General features: G+C 41.9%; 1 protein-coding gene across 7 annotated transcripts in view; it reads right to left on the reverse strand.

The window, feature by feature from the left end:
- UNC13B (unc-13 homolog B) overlaps positions 1–20122 on the reverse strand; it is a 222614-nt gene that overhangs the window by 38486 nt on the left and 164006 nt on the right. For all 7 annotated transcript variants that reach the window (XM_065860354.2, XM_065860353.2, XM_065860351.2 and 4 more), the window contains 7 exons: positions 19537–19687; positions 18508–18576; positions 15601–15690; positions 14142–14276; positions 13199–13332; positions 12171–12256; positions 4771–4897 (listed from right to left, as the gene is read on the reverse strand). In XM_065860354.2, coding sequence (XP_065716426.1) covers positions 4771–4897; positions 12171–12256; positions 13199–13332; positions 14142–14276; positions 15601–15690; positions 18508–18576; positions 19537–19687 — 792 coding nt within the window. The remainder of the gene's footprint in view (positions 1–4770; positions 4898–12170; positions 12257–13198; positions 13333–14141; positions 14277–15600; positions 15691–18507; positions 18577–19536; positions 19688–20122) is intronic.

Genomic DNA, 20122 nt, shown 5'->3' on the forward strand with positions numbered 1-20122 from the left:
AATGCTATAAGCTCTGCAAGCAGCCCTGCATTGTTTTCTTTTAAAGAAGCACAGATTTAGTTCATGTTATGTACCGGACCTTGGAGCATGGTCAAGTCCCCAAAACAGGCAGGTCCTAGAAGCAGGAGAGCAAAGTCTATCTCTGTTGTTTCTCCTCACTTAGCAGGGAGGAGAAGAAGGGAAGAGCAGAATCCAAGAAACAGCCACTGCTGAATCTCAGGGAGATGCCTTACTTGAGGTGGTGTCTGGAGCTATCCGCTGCACGTCTGCACGACCCCACCTTGGCCAAACAGGTAAGGGGAGAAGCAGCTTCAGTGATGGGATCTTATAGCTGACCATCCCTCTGTTTTCCGCTCCATGGGACATAACCGCATAGTACAAAAGCAGGGCGGTGGGGCGTGTCTCTGTTTAAGCAACAACAGAGCACTTACAGCTTTATTTAAATGTCTGTCTAGGATTTGTTGTGTGCAAGTGCCAACGTACCACAGCTGAAGCAAATCTTAATTTCAAATATTACTAAACAGCCTTCAGAAATAAAGGAAAAAAGCACCCATGTGTGATTACAGTCTATACAAAAGATTATTGCATGAGCTTCAGAGAGTACAGCCTCCTCTAAACAGGCAGCTGTGTTCATAGAGATTGTGCTAATTATGGGCTGAGTTTGCAAAGAACATGAAAGCGTGTGCCAGACACGAGAGGGAGATCAAAAGCAAATTCACAGGCACAGCACACTAGATAGCCTTAAATACTCTCTGCTCTTTGAAATATAAAGCATATCAATGCTAATATTGGAAATTGCAACTGACACTGTGTTAAACGCCAACAGCAACCTGTCCATGCACTCCTATTTAATATAGACAGCAGCAGCGGAACATTGTCACAGACATATGGACTTTCTGTGTTCTGGAAAAATTCCTTTTGACCAGCACTTCAGGCTCCTAAAAGTCAGCATATCTGGGAGTTTGCTGCAAGCTTCTCGAGCTTTCAGCATGTGTTTTAAATTACAGTAGTCTGTTTTAAATCTACAACGCAATCCTTAGGCTGATAACTTGGGCAGTTTACCAGGAAGCAACAACACATCTTCCACCTCTTCCAGAATGCCCAGGCTGCAGGTTGCTGACTGCTTCTCATGTCATAGGTCCATGTACAGGGAGGATTACTTGTTTGTTTTCACTCTGAGAAGCAGAACAACTTCCTGATTATCATTCATCCTTAATTATTGCACTACATCCGTATTAAAGGATCACTCACTGTTGAGAACAATCATTGCCCATTTTTATGACTACCACATGTTGACTGACAAAAATCAAGTGCATAGGTATTTTACTATCTTACCAAATTGTCTAAACAAAGGTGGCAAGAAAAAAGGTGGTGCTGAGTGAGTGGTGGTGGGTTTGCTCTCCCTCCCATTAAAACAAAACAAAACAAAACAAAACAAAACAAAAACAAAAAAGCAAAACCTCCAGAAAGAGGTTAAATAGGAATATTCACATGCAAAGTGAATCACTTAGGTCAGGTCAGGAAATTCTGTAACTACATTTGCAAAGCCAGCCTCAACTTTGTCCTTTACTGGCTGGCAGGAAAACACAAGAGATACAAATAATCTATAAATGCTTCCAGTCTCTAGGTACATTCAGGACTAAAACCTGCTTTCAGCTGTAACACAAACCTAGAGTTATCTTAGGCTAAATACCCCTGGCAGTATTTTACTACCACATCTTGGGCTGCTGAGCAACTGAGGAGGGACTGCTGAGACTACGAACGCAACGTATCCAAAATTATATTCAAAATTATCTAGCGCAGAAGCTAATAAAAATAATCGATCTCATGCAGAAATAGCTTGAAAATGTTGTTATATAGCAAATTTCTTCTTCTTCATCTGCTTCAATTATTGATCTAGAAGCAAATGCCATAATGACTCACACACAGGCAAGCAAGGCAGAGGCTGACGGTGCTGCCTCAGAGACTTTCTGTGCTTGCAGGGCCAGCACAGCCAGCCTCTCCAGACAAGGTTTTTCACAGAATATATCTCACAGAGCAGTGCTTTGTGACTAAATGAAAGTTCACAGTGGTTAGTTGCACAACAATAACGTAACCCAAAAGGCCGCAAATTCAGCTTGGCCATCATGCTGGCTGCTGTGGCCTCAGACTTTACAGGTGAATTAATCTTGCTCATTTGCTGTGTTGATGCATGTGGGTACCTGACCAACATCCCTGGCAAGCGCACAGGCAGGAACGCAGGAAGGGTTTCCAAGAGTAAAAGTAGTAAATACTGTGTTTGAAGATGTGAGTCAGAAGAATAAGATGGGATTTCAAAGGAAGAAATGCCTTTCCCCACCAAAGAGGAGGTAGTCTCCAGTACAGCTACAATACTGGCTGCATGATAACATCAGCACTAAAACAAAACAGAACACTTCTTTACGCATCTAAAAAGCCAGGGTTTTTCAAAATATGACACTTCACAGCTTTTAGCTGGCAGCTAAAAGGTGATCCACTCCCAGTAACACTGCTGCATCAGTTTCAGAACTGATGCTGAACTTAAAAAAATAAGAGAAGCATAAAAACTTCTGCTTCAAAACTCTGGAGCCTTCGCCTTATTCAATCATATCTCAGTTCTATCAGAAACACGGTTTCTCACGGTTTCAACACAAGAAGAGAGTTTCTTGATAGCCTCTTGGCTGTTGAGCAGATAACTCAGCTGTTCTCTGGACAGTTGCAATTCAGTTTCATCTAAAGAGCTTACTGATGTGCAAACCCAATGCGTGGACTCCTTCATTTAAGGAAGCTTCAAGACTAAAAATATTTGAGACTAAGCAAATCAAAGAACAAGAGGACATTGCCGCAATTGACACCAAGGGGATATTTCGTGACAGGTGAAGGTTGTGGTTGAAATAAACGTCACCTGTGTCTGACAATACGACTATTGTACTGTAATACAAGAGTGGAGTAACAGAGCCAGCGGCTGCAAATGTACACAAGCACTGAAGCTCCACCACAAAGGCCAGCAGAGCAGAACAGTCTGCAAAAGACTGCAGAATGAAACTGAACATCATTATCCTGATTACACAGGAGAAAAAGAGAGATTAAGAATATCTGATGGCTTGGCTGAGAGTGCACTGACTCAGAGGTACAGCAACTAGAACAGGGCTTTGCGACTGTCACTCCAGCACCCTGTTCGCTCAGTTAATGTCTCTCGCTGACCTGATTCGTTAAGCAAGGCCCATAGCCCAAGCCAAGCAATTAAACTGACTACCTCAAGTCTTACTAGTACGCAGCTAGCACCAGGCTGGAGGAACCGTATGCACTGCAGGATGGGAAAAGAATTCAGAATTCAAAATGAACAGTCACATACAGGATGGGAAGAACAGCTAGACAGGACATACTGTTAGCGGTGCCTGAGGGGGCTGGCTTGTGGCCCACTGGAACCATCACCAGGCAATGATACCACTGGAGAAAGGAAAACAAAAGTGCTGCTATCATCCCAGCATGTGAGAGCAGCAGCACTGTCTGCAACATATCATAGAATCACAGAATACCAGGTTGGAAGGGACGACGAGGATCATCCGGTCCAACCGTTATTGGCAAAATGCACAGTCTAGACGAGGTGGCCCCGCACCTTGTCCAGCTCAATCTTAAAAGCGTTCAATGTTGGAGAACCCATCACTTCCCTGGGGACGTTATTGCATCCTGGAAATGTTTGTTCTCATCATGGAGAGTTTGCCTCTAGTGTCTTCTAATGCAAGATTAATCTAAAAGAAACATCAGTATTTAAGTCTGGTGTTTTATGTCCAGACTCAGACCAGCTGGAGAGGGGTGAGTAAACCTCACTCACAAAGAAAGCTGGGAACGGGAACCAGCAGAAGACTGGGAAGGGACATGAGAAAACTATTTTACTCCTGCAAAACCAGAACGATTTGTTCTCTGTGCCCAGACTGCTCAGACATGATATAAAAAGCTCAAACTGCACCAAGAAAGATTTGGAGGGTAAATAAAGGGGAGTGTGTTCAACCCCCAAAACCCAGTGGAGGAGTAATAATGTAGCACAGGGAAAAAAGCTGCCTGAAAGATGTGGAGCAAGCAGCACTGAAAGTCTCTCAAAACCAGCTAACACTGGTCAGAAACAACAGACTTGATGTTGCTTTAGGCCAAGTGTGAGACCCTAGCTATAACATTCTCTCCAGGTTGGTCAGACAACTTTTTGGGCTCATAAACCTTCCTCAGGTCTGAAATCTACTGCTGCTGTTTTAAAACTAAATAAAAGTTGTAAACAATTGCTTAGAGCTTAAGAATGACAGCTTATCTGATGTTTCCAACTTAACTACCTGGTCTTACTGAAAAAAGAAAGCATTATTTTACTTACAAATCCTGTTGCGTGTGTATACATAGGACATCGATACCAAACACAGACGCACATACAGTACATACAGATAAACCTGTATCTATTAACACAAGAATGTAAACGCACATCCAGAAGTCTGCTGCTCAAGAACTGATCAAAGTCCAAATTGCAGGCACAAAGTAGCTTAAAGACCATCCATGCCATTGGTAAAACTTATGAGATCTTGGGAGATATTGTACAATAAGGGATTGAATCGTGCCAGGGGCAGTGGCACAGAACACCAGAGGGGCAAACATGCACATAAACACAGAAAATCAGGAGTGAAGAAACGGTGTATTAAGAAGGCAGCCACTGGAGAACCAAATGACCACTCTCGAGGTAACACAAGGATGCATAGCGGGGATTTACTACAGGAGACATAACACACTCACGCTGGATATTCAGGCACTTTTCCCTTGAAGGCAGGCAGATCACGGACATATTCATTGTACAGCCACTTCACTTTGAAGTGTAAATTCATATAGTCTGCACTTTTACACAGTCTGTGCTTCTCATGCTCTGTAAGGAAGGAAAAAAGCAGTTAGATCTGGATTTACCACTATCACTGCATCAGGCACGGAAGGGTTTTATAAAGCATGTCCACAGTATCAATGGTTTTGGGGAATGAAGCACCTACAGAGCCACACAGTCTTAATGACACATAATTTAGGCAGTATGCGGGGGTTCTTGGCAGTTGACCACTGGGGCTCTGGAGTTTATTTCTCAAATTAATACTTCCATTTGTTAAAACTTTTCGGTTGTCAAAGCAATAAAAATAGAGCATTATCTTGTGGTCTTTGCATTTAACATATGACAGTTCAGAATTCATCTTTACTGGAAACAAATGGAGGAGAGCGAATCTGTCCATTCTTGGATATAAACAGTAAATACGAACATGCTGCACTACATCCTGTAAGAGACAAGAGTACAAAGAATCAAGTTCTTTGGGGTTTGACAGTGTGAGTCACAAGCAAGTTCAAACAAGCTATGCAGGAGCTGGAGCCTTTCCTGATCCCCAGCAGAGAGAAATTCATGACACTTTTTCAGACGGCAACTGTTTTCTTATTGGTATCGCCTTCCTAAGCACCGTCCACTGGAGCAACCCATGGGTATCTACCTGCTGCTGAGCCTCTTCCTCCTGGCAGGTTTTGTTATGTTTTTGTAACCATACTACATCAGGATAATGCAGTTCCTCCCTGTATAACACACCTACGTCCACAATATGCCTCTTTCCACACACCTACGCTGCTAAAGCACTTGCCGTACTCCATCTTTCTGCAGAGATCATCTCTCTTGACCACCTCTCTTCTTCGCCTTCACAAGACATGTATGCTCCATTGTCTTCACTCTCAAGGTCCTTCGCAGCCTATGCCCACACTACCATCTTTCAGCAGTTGAGTCCCATCTCTGATCAGCAAACAATTCCTGCTTTTAAACTATTTAAATTCTCCCTAAAGCATCTCAATGCTTTCCCTTTTTCATCCCTCATGTACTTACACACACAGATTCTTCTACTGGCATTGATCTTCAGAATCATCCCTGAAATGAATATAATTAATTCCTTTTTCATGATGCTAAGAGGACCCAGCAGCCACCTTTTGCTTGCACTGCAACCCTGTACCACTGACCCAACGTGCCTCCTGTCTGTATCCATCTCCTTCTTCTGCCGAGCTCCAACAGCATGAACACACTTTGTGCCAGGCTTCTCTGTTCACTCTAGCACCACAACAAGTTGCTAGTCCATGACTACAGGGTGAGATATGAGACTAAAACATACACAATTTTGGCTTAGACTCAGGGTTTGTTTTTTCCCCAAATTTGACTTCAGACTTGTCTTCCTACCTTTTATGTGGTTACCTCATTACTGATGTAACTTTCCAAGGGCATCACTGCTGACATGTAGACAGGACTTAACTACGTTAAAAGTGGGCATCTCTCTCTTAACTTTGAAGGCCTTTAATCTAGGACTTCAGTAAAAGTATCCAGGAACTGGGCAGATATATGCACACACAAGCAACAGATGCTACAGAGACTCACCAGAAGATAACGTCTTAATAATGTAAAATGGCCCCAGCTTTCTAATCAGGTACCCGACAGAAAAGCTTATGTTACAATATCATCATCTATTTTCATGTAAATGTGAATTCTTGCAACTATTTCAAAACATACAGAAACTTCCATGTCTCTACTGAAGCTTCAACAATATGCACAAGAAGAAAGGCCAAATGAATTATGAATTGTTCAACTGAAAACACAAAAACCAAAGAACTTTTCATGCATAATTATTCCACAAGCCTTGTCAACTCCCATGCAGCAAAACACTGCAGAGAGTTGTTTGCAAATCAGTATAATACATATTTCCTTCTAATTCATGTCTAGCAGATCTACACAGATACAATCCCCCCCAAAAGAAACCAAATCTTTGTTTTAAAGAAATTAAAATGCCCAGTATTTAAGAGACATAGTCCCCAGGTTCGATGGACTAATTACTTTACGTGTACTACTATTTCACTTGTACTACGACCAGTTACTCTCCATAGTGAATTTGCTTGTGTTTGAGCCAAGGAAAGTCCATTCATGTTTCACATTAATAAGTCTGCATCTTTCTTGAATGCTAAGGAGGTGTGAGTACACTCAGTGTCTGAACTGCTGACCTCCCTCAAGAACAACTGCAGAAGAGAATGCAGAGCTCTCTCCACAGATCTAAAACTGGAAACAAACACAGCAATAACCAGGCCCGCTTAGCTCCCTGGGAGAGTGAGGAAATCAATGGACAATTAGAACTTCATTAATGCTGATACGTGCTGCCACCCAGGCGCTGTTCCGGCATGGGGAAAGTGCTGCTCCTGCAGAGGGGAGGCTTCACTTGCAGGTAAAAAGGACTCAAATCAGATTTACTTCCTCAAAATAAAGCAGTGCAGTAAAAGTAACTCAAGCCTTTTCCTGGTTTTTAGGACATTTAAAACACTACTAAGCTGCAAAGAGGAAGATGCAAAACAGCCACAGAAGCATAAGCCCAAGGACTGCTACTAGGCCTACCTAGACGTCTAAGCAGTGAAGGAGAGGAGATAAAACTACAGGAAAGTAAAACAAAAAGTAGAGGTCTTACCACCATAAAAGAGAACTTTACGTATGCGAAAGAAAGGTGGGGCTTGTGACAGAGAAAAGACAAAGGTGAACCATAACAGCTCAAACACAATGGAAGACAAAGAAAGCCCCTCAGCCCTCTCATCCCCAACAGCTCGAACCACCTGCCTTCCTCCCTCAATGGACCCTGCACAGTTTTGATCAGCTGCTTTCTTTGTGAAGGGAAATGTTTAAGAGCACTCGAAGGTGACATGAAAACAAGTCAGCCAGAGTTACACTTTGAAAGCCCTTTTTAGAAAAAGGCAAGAGCATGGGAGCCATCAGTCTCAGCACATTTCTGTTCTGCTTTACAACCTGCTGGCTTTTAAAGAGCTTAGCGGCAGCAACAGTGGAAGAGTGCACAGATATTATATTTTGCAGCAACTGCTGTGTTTTATCCTGAAAAGACCACAGAGTTCTGTTAAGGCTCTCACATTTTCACATTTCCTCAGCAGATTTCATCTGCAAACAGTCTCCTCCAGAGAAGAGCTTTCAGGGTCACCAAGGCCGTATTATTAAGGCATTGATAGGGAACTGCTTCCTAGCAGCACACTTTCTAGTGTCATGTCTGGATCTATTTTTCAGGCAGAGAAAAGGACTTCCACCACACCCTTAAAGCATGTCAACCTACTTTTCATGTGACAACATTTAGCAAATAATGCTGAATTTCTGCAAAGAAACTCTGATAGGTACTGAGGCTGCTGAAGCGTTAACACTTAGATGGCTGATATCTGTTTGTGCACCCAACGCCACTTCCCTTATGAGAAGTGAGAATGTAGCAGCATGATTTATTTCAATACTGCCCATGAAGTCTACTCAGTCTCTCCTTCTATGAGACATGCTTCCAGTTTGCAACTCTCCTAATGGTGATGTGTCCAAAATAAGATGAACCATTGCTGTCAAGGATGACATTGATTTTCTATTACTGTCTTTTAATGTCTTCCTTGTAAAAGAAGAGTGAAGTCCTCTTTCCTCAGGGTGTTCATGCTTTCTGAGTCACACAAGTTTCACAGAGGATGAGAAAACTAGTAACTCCAGTTACTAGTGGGCTCACAAGGAGGTTACCCAGCTGCTGAGCACTGGTCAGTGTCCCAGAGGTGGAGTTACCTGTATGACTTGGAAAAATCATCCTCTAAGCACAGTGACTACTGGGTAGCATGATCTTGCCAGCCAAGCCCAGGCCACACAACAGTTCTATCTGATCTGTTTTACTCTTGAGTTGATGCGCAACAAGGGAAACATCTCAATGCCTTGTCCGGTAATGCTTTTGCCAGTGAGGGGGGAAAGGGACAGGTCTGCTGTTCTGGTGTCCTGAGCTGTCACTGCTCTGGGAGAAAACAAAACAAGCAGGGTACATCCCGAGGCATCTGCTGTGTCTCAGAAGCTGAGTCTCCTTAGGGAAGACGAAGGCATAAGGCAGGTCTGCAGCACACTTGCCTTCCAGAAGTCAAACACACTGCTGCCATGACTGTTGTTACCAGTTGCTGAATGTACTTTAAATAGAAAAACCGATGTTTCATCTTTTTAACGTGAACATTTTACACATTAGAAATCTACCTTTTCAGAAGGAACTTCTGGTTCTGAAGGCCCTAAGCACTCTATTGTAGGTATAAATTACCATTTACACATTGTCTTGCACAGGGTGCATGGTGCAGAGGGGGGAAAACTCCAGCTGGGAGAGGCACTGTTAGCTGCTGCCCAAGGGGAAATAGGAAAACAATTGATGCAGCCATGCACTGCTCTCCAACTCAGAGAAGCTGTCTCTCACCTGAGCCTCCCAGCTCTCTCTGCAGCTTAATGCCTGGGACACAGCAAAGGGGCTCTCACCCAGAACTGTTCAGTGTATTGGGAACTGTCAGAAAACAACTGGAGTGACTAGTCAGAACAGGAGTCTCCTAAGCAGCACATACCCTCCATTTATGCAGGAGTAGCAGTATGGTCTTCCACATCTTCGTTGCAGATCTGCTCACCATCGGCATAGAGCTAAACTAAAGCTAATACCAGCAACTACATCCAAAGTGCTAAAACTAGAGGTAGTAGATGGAAGTCTTTACAAATATAAACTCTACTAAGGAACATGAACTTACCACTTGGTGAGGTGAATGAGCTCATGTTATCTAGAACTTAGGAAAAGAACAAAAGGGAAAACACCACAAAGAAAGTTAGGACTAAATCTTATACTCTGAGTTTATGTGCACGTATCTCCACTAAACACATAAGCTTTTGTTGCAGAGAGCTCCTATGCATACATATCTTAGAGCACACCAGACACACACCCAGGGATTACTCTACAAACCAGCAAAGACGGGAACACGAAACTCTTTGTGTAGTTAAACTGGTAGAGAAATCAGCAACTGAAACCGAGAAATGACAGAAACAAGAGCTGAGGACGGCAAATCTAATCATCATCCTTCACATCACTTAATCTGTTTCCTTTAATCCCTTTTTTCCTCTCATTTAAAAAAAATGCACTGAGCTAATCCAATCATCTGTATTTAAAATACATGTGGTAAGGCCTGTAAATGAACTATTGTAGAACTTGTTACAAAGTTCTTCATAAGTTTCTGGAGAGCAAAGCAGTGAGGGATCACACTTGCCTCAAATAGAATTTTGCACCCTATGGGTTTCTTGAATACATATTTGGAAGAGAAAAACACCAAAACAAACGCTGCCATTGTTCAGTCTTCCTGCATGACTTGCACAGCTAGAGTACATATACATGTACCATGCAGTTTTTCAGCTTTTGTTCAAAATGAAAGCCCTTCCCGGTCCATCAGCTGCCTTTGTACCAACTTTTCCCACCAAGAAGCACTTTGAAGAGGGATATTCTTTCAGCAAATATTTGCTATGCACTGATGAACTCGCAGGTGGAAACATTACACGGATCCTTGCCTTCAGAAGTCACCAGAAAGATGCCAGGAAAAGCCAAAATAAGCCCACATTCAGCAGGGAAGACAGAGGCAGAGGGGACACAGTATGAGATGTAAACAGAGAAAACCTGGGAGGCAAAGTTAAGATGGGCACTGGCAATCTAATAGACCCATGTGAAAGAGGAAAATAAATATAAAAATAAAAATAAATCAAAATTGTGTCCCTTTTGACAGTCAAATTCACTCAGACAATCAGTAACCTTTCTGCAGCTGCATTTTGGATGCAACAGGAAAAGGGAATCTTAGGAAAGTCAGCAACTGGGCTGGAGAGATCCAGTACTCATGGCTGCTGGGAAAGGAGGAAGATATGGCACTTACAACACATGGAAGAGCTACCTGCATTATAAATTCCTGAGGGCAAGTGCACAGGGGTGAATAAGGACAAAATGGAAAGGGGATCCAGAAAGGATCCATGAGGAAACAGTTTCTAGGGAAAGTGATTGTGAAGTTATCACAGTTGCATTAAAAAGTAGTGACAGTCACTATAACAGACACTCTAACACAGTTAGTGGGTCTTAGTCCTTCTTCCCAGTGTCTGTTCATCTATCAGCACGACCTCAGAAGACAAAGGCACTGTGGGGTACAAGCATATATAAAAAGTTCCTAACACAGAAGGGAGAATATTTAATCCAGACTTGCAGCTCACTGAATTCAAGCCCTGAGATGGCAAAGGGTGTCCCCCCACAGCGCAGTCGCTATCCCCGTCGTGTTGACAGAGAGTAAGAAAGAGATGGAGTCGATATTCTTCGCTTACAGAGCAAACCCACAGACTGTTCCCGAAAAACAAAATGCAGGAAACTCCCTGAGCTGGCAGCAGGTTTTTTTCTAAAAGTCTGAAGTTAGAGACTAACAGGCTGTCACTCTTACAAGCCAGCTTAGATCAAACCAGGAACAAATGGATTAAACAGAGCTTTGTGAGCGAACAAAACCAGTAACCTGACTTTCTTTTGGCATATGAACACAGCTAGCATGCTGTGGGAAGCACAGGCACCTCTGTTTTGTCACAATATCACCTTATAGATGATCATAAAGCCTGATCCTGCAAAATACTGGGAAAAAAACTGCTGCTGCAGAGCTGGTGGGAGCCGTATGCTCTCTGAACCTTGTAAGAAGCTGATAACATTCTGCAAATGAATGTATAGAACTAAAATCAAGTTCAGAAACTGTTATCAACCATCACAAGAGTACTTCAAGTAGCAGAATTCCTTTCTGGGAGTTTGTTGGACTCTGCATGCCTAACTCATCTTCAGAAACCGTAAAATTTCTCCTTTACTAGATGGAATTATGCAAAAATTAATTCAAAACGAACATGTCTCCAGCAGGATTTGTTCTAACAGCATGTTTCTATCAACGACTTAGGCTATGTTGCATTATCCAGGGAACTAGCTGCACAACCCAGAGTCCATTTACTTCTCCAGCCCTTTCTACCACTGTACAATGCAGAAAGAAGCTGATGCTGATCTAAGCCATGGCATCCTCAGGCCAAAGTGAGCTTCTAATTTCAAACCACCTGGGATGAAAAACAGCTTGCAATGCAGCCTGACACACAGGCCTAGAGCTCACACAGATCTGAGCCTCAAATCTTAGCCATAAGGCAGCTGTTCACAAACAAACCACTAGAAATCCCTGCTCAAAACAGTGGTGCGACTAATGCGCTCAAGCTTCATTTGCAGCAAATGGACAGAGAACAAGAAATCATCAACAAGTCAGCTAGCAGCAATGAGGAATTCTCTTACCTTCCATGGCGTATTTCATATCCTGGGCAAAGAGACTCCACATCACCTCGGCGCTGATCTTCCCAACAGCAAGCTCCTGAGGAAACCTGAGGGGACATGTGGGAAAAGTTTTGGGATGTATCAGAGCAAGGGACTCTTCTTTATCCAGCACTGCGCTAAACTACAAGCTTAAAAGCTCAACATCACAAAAACTTCCTTCACCTAGATGAACAGCCAGGTGGAAACTGGAGATCTTGGACTGGACTCTGTGGCACAGATTAAATGACCTGAAAACAACACTGCTGTTGAGACTGGTTTTAAACTCGAAAAGCCAGGCCTGGATGCATAGAATAGGTACATACAATAATTCTGGGACTGTGATCTCTATGTCTTTGCACCTTTTTCCATTTTCTTGTCCATATTTCTTTCTTTCTTTCTTTTCCCTAGAGTTACTAGGCTGACTGATGAACACTGGTCAGGTGTTCCTGCCATGTTACATCACTAGGGCACATCCCAGCTCTTTATGTGTAACACCTTGTTAGATATCCTCCTCTCTCCTGCCCTGTGGGATTGTTGGAGGAGTATCCACCAGCTAAACAGACTGGTTTCAGGTTCCTTTCCAATGCTGTGCCAGCCCCACCCGATGCAATCTCCCAGTGCTGCACTGAACACCGTGATCCTAAATCACAGCCTCAGGTGTCATCACCACGGCACTGCTGTGTGTGTTAATGTGCATCCCAGAACTGCTCAACATCAGAAAAAACCAAAAGAACTCTCACCCCATTTTCAGGTGCCTCCCTGAGTTCAGGATTGTAATAATCAGGGTGTTTGTGCTCGAACGCCATCGTAACTGAACCTTTTGAAACTCTTCCATCCCAATCAAAAAGAGTTATTTATATAGACAGAGACAGATAAGACAGAAAGACAGACAGACAAGATAAGTACTTCTATAAATACACAAGTGACAGAAGAGATAGAAAGCAGTTTAACAAATGAAGCAGAGCACACAGAGACTAGCATTAGCCATGCAGGACATGGAGGATTCTTACTGATTGAGGACTGGGGTATAAGAATTCTTATCCTCTTCTATGATGGAAACTATCAAAGTGATGAGCTTGGGCCAGAAGTCCAGGTTCCTGATGCTGGGGCCTTGTTCCTCAGGAGGAAGGTCCTGATTTTTGTTCTGGAAAGGAAGCCATTGGAAAACCAGTGTAAACTTCAAGGGGAAAGAAAAAGCAAATGCAGATCACCATGCAAACACCAAACATTAATTACTTGTGGTCCCTTTCTTCTGAAGAGCTTAAAATAATTAATGTCTGCTGGTAACTTGCAAAACACACTAACATGCCAAACCATGTTGCTTACCAGTGGCCTCAAACCCAAATAATCTCTGTTTTATCTTTTACCATGCCAAGAGCAGGACAGGCTCCAGGAGACCTGCTGAGACATCATTTGCTCTAAGCTTGTTCCAAATACTTAATTTTTAGGCACTTGGGTTGATGACTATATCCATGTTGACACATGGTGTGTGCATTACTGCAGAGTGGCCAGCAGAGCTCTCATGGATTTGGAAGCAGTTTGCTTCTAGAGGTACTTCCTAAGCCCAGTGCAGGACAGTGGGTGCTAGAAAACAAGATAAAATTTCACTGCTTGAGGTTTATCTATGTTAAAGACCGTTTTCTTGATCGGTCTGCATTTGCTCTAATTGGATTTTGCTCACTCAAAGCTGCATCAAACCTTCCCTTCACAAATAACTACTCGTGAAATAAAATTGCTGAGGCTGGCAAAACGAATCATAATTAGTTAGTGTAAAACAATTATCATCCTCCACTTAGTAATTAGTGCTCATTAATTGATTACAAGTTTTTTGCATTCAGAAGATAGCAAGTCACATGATTTTGTTTGTGTTGGCTTTTTATACCAATTAGTGTTCTTGATATTATCTTAAGAAAATCAGAAACTTGGATTTCTGCGTGCTTATCAGACACTCACAGGATCTGTCTGGTACTCGCGACTGTACAGCTCATGACAGTTGTTGAAAATGTACTCGTAGGTGGAGTTGAGACAGGCTTTCACACAGTCCTTCACTACCTGGCTGGCGCGGGGAGGACTCTGCAGCTCTTGGACCTGGCAAGGAGAGAACAAAGAGTCAAACAATGCACTGTTCGTAAATCAAAGAACAAGGTGATGGGGTTTGGGAACTACCCAGGACTTGGTGGATCTGCCCTCAGCAACTTGTGCTACCCATGACCTGAAACCACGCACAGCTTGCTCTCCCCAGGCATAAACAGCAGTGACAACACTTAACGTCCACACAGGATCGTAATTCTGATTGTTTTTGAGGATTCTGAAGCACCAAGGAAGATTCTTCAGAATAAATAAGTCATGGGGCTTGATACATGTATAATCTGAGCAAAGCACACTCAATTCCTGCTAAATTTTTAGGATTTTGCTATAAAACCAACAAGCAATCTTTCAATCATTGGAAGAAGATGCAGTGAACTAGTGGAGAACACTACATCTGATCTGGAAAGTATTGCTAAAGACCAAATACTGACATGCCTTTAAATACCATAACTTTCTTTAAGGACATCTTTCTTCACAAGCTTTACTGAATTTTAAAGCAGACCAGAATCCTTGGGGATGTGCCAACTGGTACATATTCTCCTCTTGCAACAATAGCTCTTTTCATTATTCCATTGTTGCAGAGTTACAGATTCGTGAGCATCACCCTGCGAATAAAACTACAACCTGAGAAAATGTTGATATTGCCACTACATCTAAACTTTTTGGAGTATTTCTATAAAGCAAACCCTCAACACTGACAGATGAGCACTTTTAAAATAAAATTCTATGACATAATTTACTCAAGGGCTTAAGAGTAAAATTTCCTAAAAATATTTCAAATTAAAGGCTTGTTTTCTTTTTGATAAGATAAAAAAAATCACTAAGTGGCATGTGCTAGCCTATAACAGTATTTTAAAAGCAGCTTAAGAACAAAGATCAGGAACTAATATTAATTTATTCGCACATTGATAGAACAATAAACTTAACTGCAGAACCAGTTCATAGCGTTCTTGGATCTCTACTAAGAGATACTACCCCGTTTCAGTATTTTACCCTCCAAGAAATAAATTTTAAAATATTTGCTAGATAAAAGATGGTGAAGAGATGTTACAGACTGATAAATATTGTAGACAAGTTTCTAGGAAAACCTTATTAATGTTATTTTTAAAAGTAAATTATCTTCCTAAAACCCCAGGCTTTCACCCTCATGATGCAAAATACAGTGAAGTAGAGAGAAAATGTGGATGTTTATCACATGGTCAGCAGGTGATCTCGATTTTCCTTAAGAGTCTAAAGCACAATGACATGAAACAATGCTTTGAAAATGGCAATCCAACTTTTGTGTCAAAAACCACAGAGGCCCCATTCCCACTCATAACACTACCTTCATCCTGAAAAAAGTGATGCTGGTCAGCAAATCCACCGTAGACTTCAGGTCCTGCAGCCGTTCGCGGCTGCTGGCTGGGAAGTTATTCTGTCGACAAAAAAGGGAAATCCTGTTGGAAAGCACAGCCAGATCCATGCAAGGCTTCAAGCATGTGCTAAATCAGGAAAGTGTCTTGGAAACATTTCCTGCTCAAGAAGCTCGTACCAGTCAAAACAATGCTCAATAAATAAGACCCTTTTGCTGGAGCAGCTTATCTGTTTTGCTTAATTAAACAGCTTCTCATACGAATGTAAAGTTTGAGGATGCCAGGAGACTGACAGCCCTTGGTGGCAGGAGATCTCTCTCTGGTTGCAGAAGGAGCAGGCGGGGAGGAACAGCCTGGCCACCATCAGCCCTGGCCTCCTGCCCCAGGTTGCTCCCACGTGCCCTTTCCTTTCTGCAATTGCTGCTCAGATTTTGGCTTCTCTTCCGAGACACCAAGAGGTGTTGGATATTAGTGACTTCTCCAGAGCAACAAACTGGACTGAGAAGGGAAAATGAGCACTTTTCACTGTAAGGACTCATCAGAACCACTCAGTCCCCTGTAAGATCAAATCTGTCAAGATAAGTATTCATCCTTCAGAGCTTCCTTTGTTATGAGGCATTTATTTTACATACCGTGCCCACCACCCTGCTGTCCGTAGCTATAGCTTCCCCTTCCACTCTCTGGGTTCCACTGAAATGAGAAGTATCTTTGTCCCTTTCAGATACGGTACATGTGTGCATGCGTGTGTGTGTGCATTTATGTATATATTTGTACGTATTTAAATATATATGCTGAACTCAGCAAGCTTTGTTTCTTGGAAGAGACTGTTCCCTTTTTGACCCCAGGCACTGTGCCCTTTCCTTCCTCTGTCCTTTAACAGCGTTCAGGCTCCTCAGCGTGTTCTTTTATTTAAGCTGATGTGACTGGCTTGGTTGCAAGTAAATCACCAAAGGCAATCTTCATCTGGATAGTCTCTTCATATTTGCACATTCCAAAATTATTAAAAAGATGAAGGTAAAAAGATTTTAAATTTTTACTGAGGACTTGCAGAAAAATACGCTGTCTCTCGGCAGCAACTGAGTATTGCTGCAGCTCAGGTAACGACTACAAATGATTTAATGCTCTTCACAGTAATTTGTAGATTCTTATTCCCAGACAACTCCCCTTTTAAAGTTAAACTGTCCACAAATGGACTCTCTGGGACTCGGGGTATTAAAGGAAATCAAATATTTCCAAGTGTCATTTCAAACACAAACGACTGGATGAATGAGACTGAATCCATGTTCTTGATTAGGAATAATAATCAGGAAAAGATAAACATCATCTGTATTGAAATCCAACCTCCTGTACGCTTATGTCAGCTAGTGACCAGCCAACGAAAGGAACAACCGACATACATACAGAAAAACTGCACTTGCTTATAAAACGTTTTTCAAAATAATTTTTCAGAGAGTGACTTGGAGTTGCTCTTGAGAGGGCTCCACCGCTTCCCTCCTCACCCACAACCCCGCCCTGGAAGGAACACGCATTTTCATTCCGAAAAATCCACACTGCTGGTTCTACATTGTTTTAAATGTTTACAAATAGCTCGATTAAATTTGGGGAGGGGAGAGGCTTAATCTGGGTAATGAAGGTTGTAAATTGCCATCTCCCCTCTTGAAAGTTGGAAACTAACACCTTTTTCTTCCAGAAATTAACTTGCCTTTCAGAGGTCTTAAAATAATCACTAAGAGTTCTCAAATTGCTTCAGCCATTTATCTAGATAGACTATCAATTAGATAACATCTATATTATTTACACTGCACAAGACTTTCCTGGTCCTTTACAGTAGATCCTGTCCAAGGTTTAGTTGCATTAGCTGCCAGAAAGCAGCTCTTATTGAAGACCAAGCAAACAAAAAAGGCATCACCACTGTGGCTTCCCATTGCTACGTGTTGATAATTTTCTCCCTACTACTAAGTGTAACAGTGCTCTCTTCAGACCTTCTCTTACTACTAATGTAACTTTAGAATAGCTCTTTACACAACATTCCTTTTATCTTCTTCTGCACTTTGCCCCTTGTTCTTTTTGTTGGCTTCTTGATGCACTTCTCCTCTTAGTCTGCTCGTGTTTCCCTCCTCTCTCTGTTTTACCGTGTTTCAGACAAATGCATTAACCAGAAGAGGATCTACTTCTAAATAAAATAAATAATAATAATAAAAAAACCACCAAAGCTCATATTTTGCCACCATTTTAAATTTTTTCAATGGATTAGTCACTAATTAAAATAATATAGCAAGGAATTTAAAAAAAAAAATCAAGTCATACGGTAAGACTATGTTGACACTGGAGAAGCAAGGAGAGAAACTAAAGGGTTTAAGAATCCTGATGGGCTGATACCAACATTTGAAACTCATCTCTTCCCAGCGTGCTGAGGAGGGGGGGATCTCAACCTCAGAGCACATCCTGTATGTCCAGAGTCAGGGATTCAAGGCTGCCAGACCTAAAGCGGCAACGTGGCTGCAGGTCCTCTGAAAGATTTCTGTCTTACTAGTGGGGAACAAGCCTGTTTTCTCTTTGTAGATGATACCTGAAGCAGCTGATAAGAATAATTCAAATGAATTAACCCAATCCAACCCGTATATCTGGGAGAGTATCAGAGATGAGCACAGCTCACAATCCTTACATTATTTCAGATGTCTAGAGGAAGTTATAACAGAAGAAAAAGACACGGTTTAAGTTCTATTCACAAGCAAAACAACCAGCAACAACCTTGTATGACAATTCCATCAGATACAAACTACCTAGAAGATTAGAAACTTAAGAAGAGTACAAATGGTGTCTTTCCCCTCTGAATGTCCATCAGAATGCCTGAAATTATTCTGTTTATTCCCACTCACCCTGTACATTGAGAGATCAATCCGAAGTGAATTGTGAAGCTGGTCCAGAAGCTTCACAAATCGTTCTTTCTGTGGAGCAGAAAACACCAAAAAATATCACATATCGTCACTGCCCAATCAATGTTCAGAGTAAGCAGGATATCAGTGAATTAGTGTCAGATCTCAAGAGAGCAGGAGGAAGTAATATGGATACATTGTATTGTGCAAACAGTATTTTCTTTCGATTCTTGGATTTACTGTTATACTCTAATTATTTCTGAAGTCTATGTAAGACAAGAAGTGTCAGAAAAATACTCTGTTATCACTCTGAAGCAGAGGCAGAACAAAAACCCCACTGATTTCTAGTCTGCAATTTGCACCAAACTTATATTTAAGAGAAAATATTTATTCAGAGACGAGTAAAGGAACAGCCAGAAAAGGGTCTAATTCAGAACAATGACACAGCTCCAAGGTTTTATCTAATAGTTCAGTGACAAGAATTACAGGCTTCTCGTGACTATCTTCTGGGTTCTGGTTTGGCATTGTGAACACCTCCTCATTCAATCTATATATTCTCAGTCTGACGAGAAGCACGAGCTTTTCCAAATACTTTTCTAGCACATGCAATTCCACCACACGTTATGCCAAAAACTTTCAAAGCATTAGGGGTATAGACTATTTTTTTTCTTAAAGCAGTTGCTGTTTTTAAAAACAAAGTTCTGAAACTATCAGATCACACGGTATATTTTATCAACAGCATCACCACGCAGAGTTTAATATTATTTGCTCATTTCCATACCATCTGTGCTTCAGTGCAATTTGATCACGAAGAGTAAACAGCGTAATGCATTACACTGATTAATATCTAAAATATGTGATGATGACAACAATAAAATCGTGCTCTTTGTCTAGTCTAGAAGAACTCTGCGGCTTCCAACTCCTCACAGATTTAATGTTCCTTCAGCAGAGCAAGTTATTTATTGAAAGGCAGAAGCACCACAGGCAAATTACAGGAGTCAAACTGTAAAATCACCAAACAGAGAAACATACCCCAAAATTGGAGGCTGCAAAGCGGTCCGAAGCAGACACATTTGTGGAGGCAGTTGTGTGCGCATAATAAGCATTGATATTGGCAAGTAAGGTGCTCATCACAGCTGGCACACCTGGGCACATGTATTTAGAAGAGAGACATGCAAAGTGCCTGCAAAAGGACAGTTGCGTAAGTCATTCTGGTCCCTTTTGTGTAGTGCAACTTGGCTACATCTTTAATAGCCCCGTTAATCTAGCTGGCACCATGAACAGGTGAAAGTGATGTTTCCTCCCTCTCTGTAAATCTCCAGCATTGTAGAGATGGGGTTTTTTGTTTGTTATTGTTTTTTTTTTTTCCCCAGAAAGATGACATCTAGACAACAGATACACTCGAAACAAAAAAAATCCCTCCACTACAGCCCTTTCCATTTCACGAAATAGCTTCTCAACTATTGCCAACAGCTTGTGGCCCTGGTGATACCCTGCGTCCTGATGCCAATTCCTAGAATCAAGCCTGACACAAGGAAAAATATGTAATTTGCTGCCACTTGAAGTAGCCACACATTGTGAGGTGACATGAGGCAGCAGCGACTGCAAAGCACTCAAT

This window comes from Patagioenas fasciata, chromosome Z (genome assembly GCF_037038585.1).
Source record: "Patagioenas fasciata isolate bPatFas1 chromosome Z, bPatFas1.hap1, whole genome shotgun sequence".
In the NCBI taxonomy this organism is placed as follows: domain Eukaryota; kingdom Metazoa; phylum Chordata; class Aves; order Columbiformes; family Columbidae; genus Patagioenas; species Patagioenas fasciata.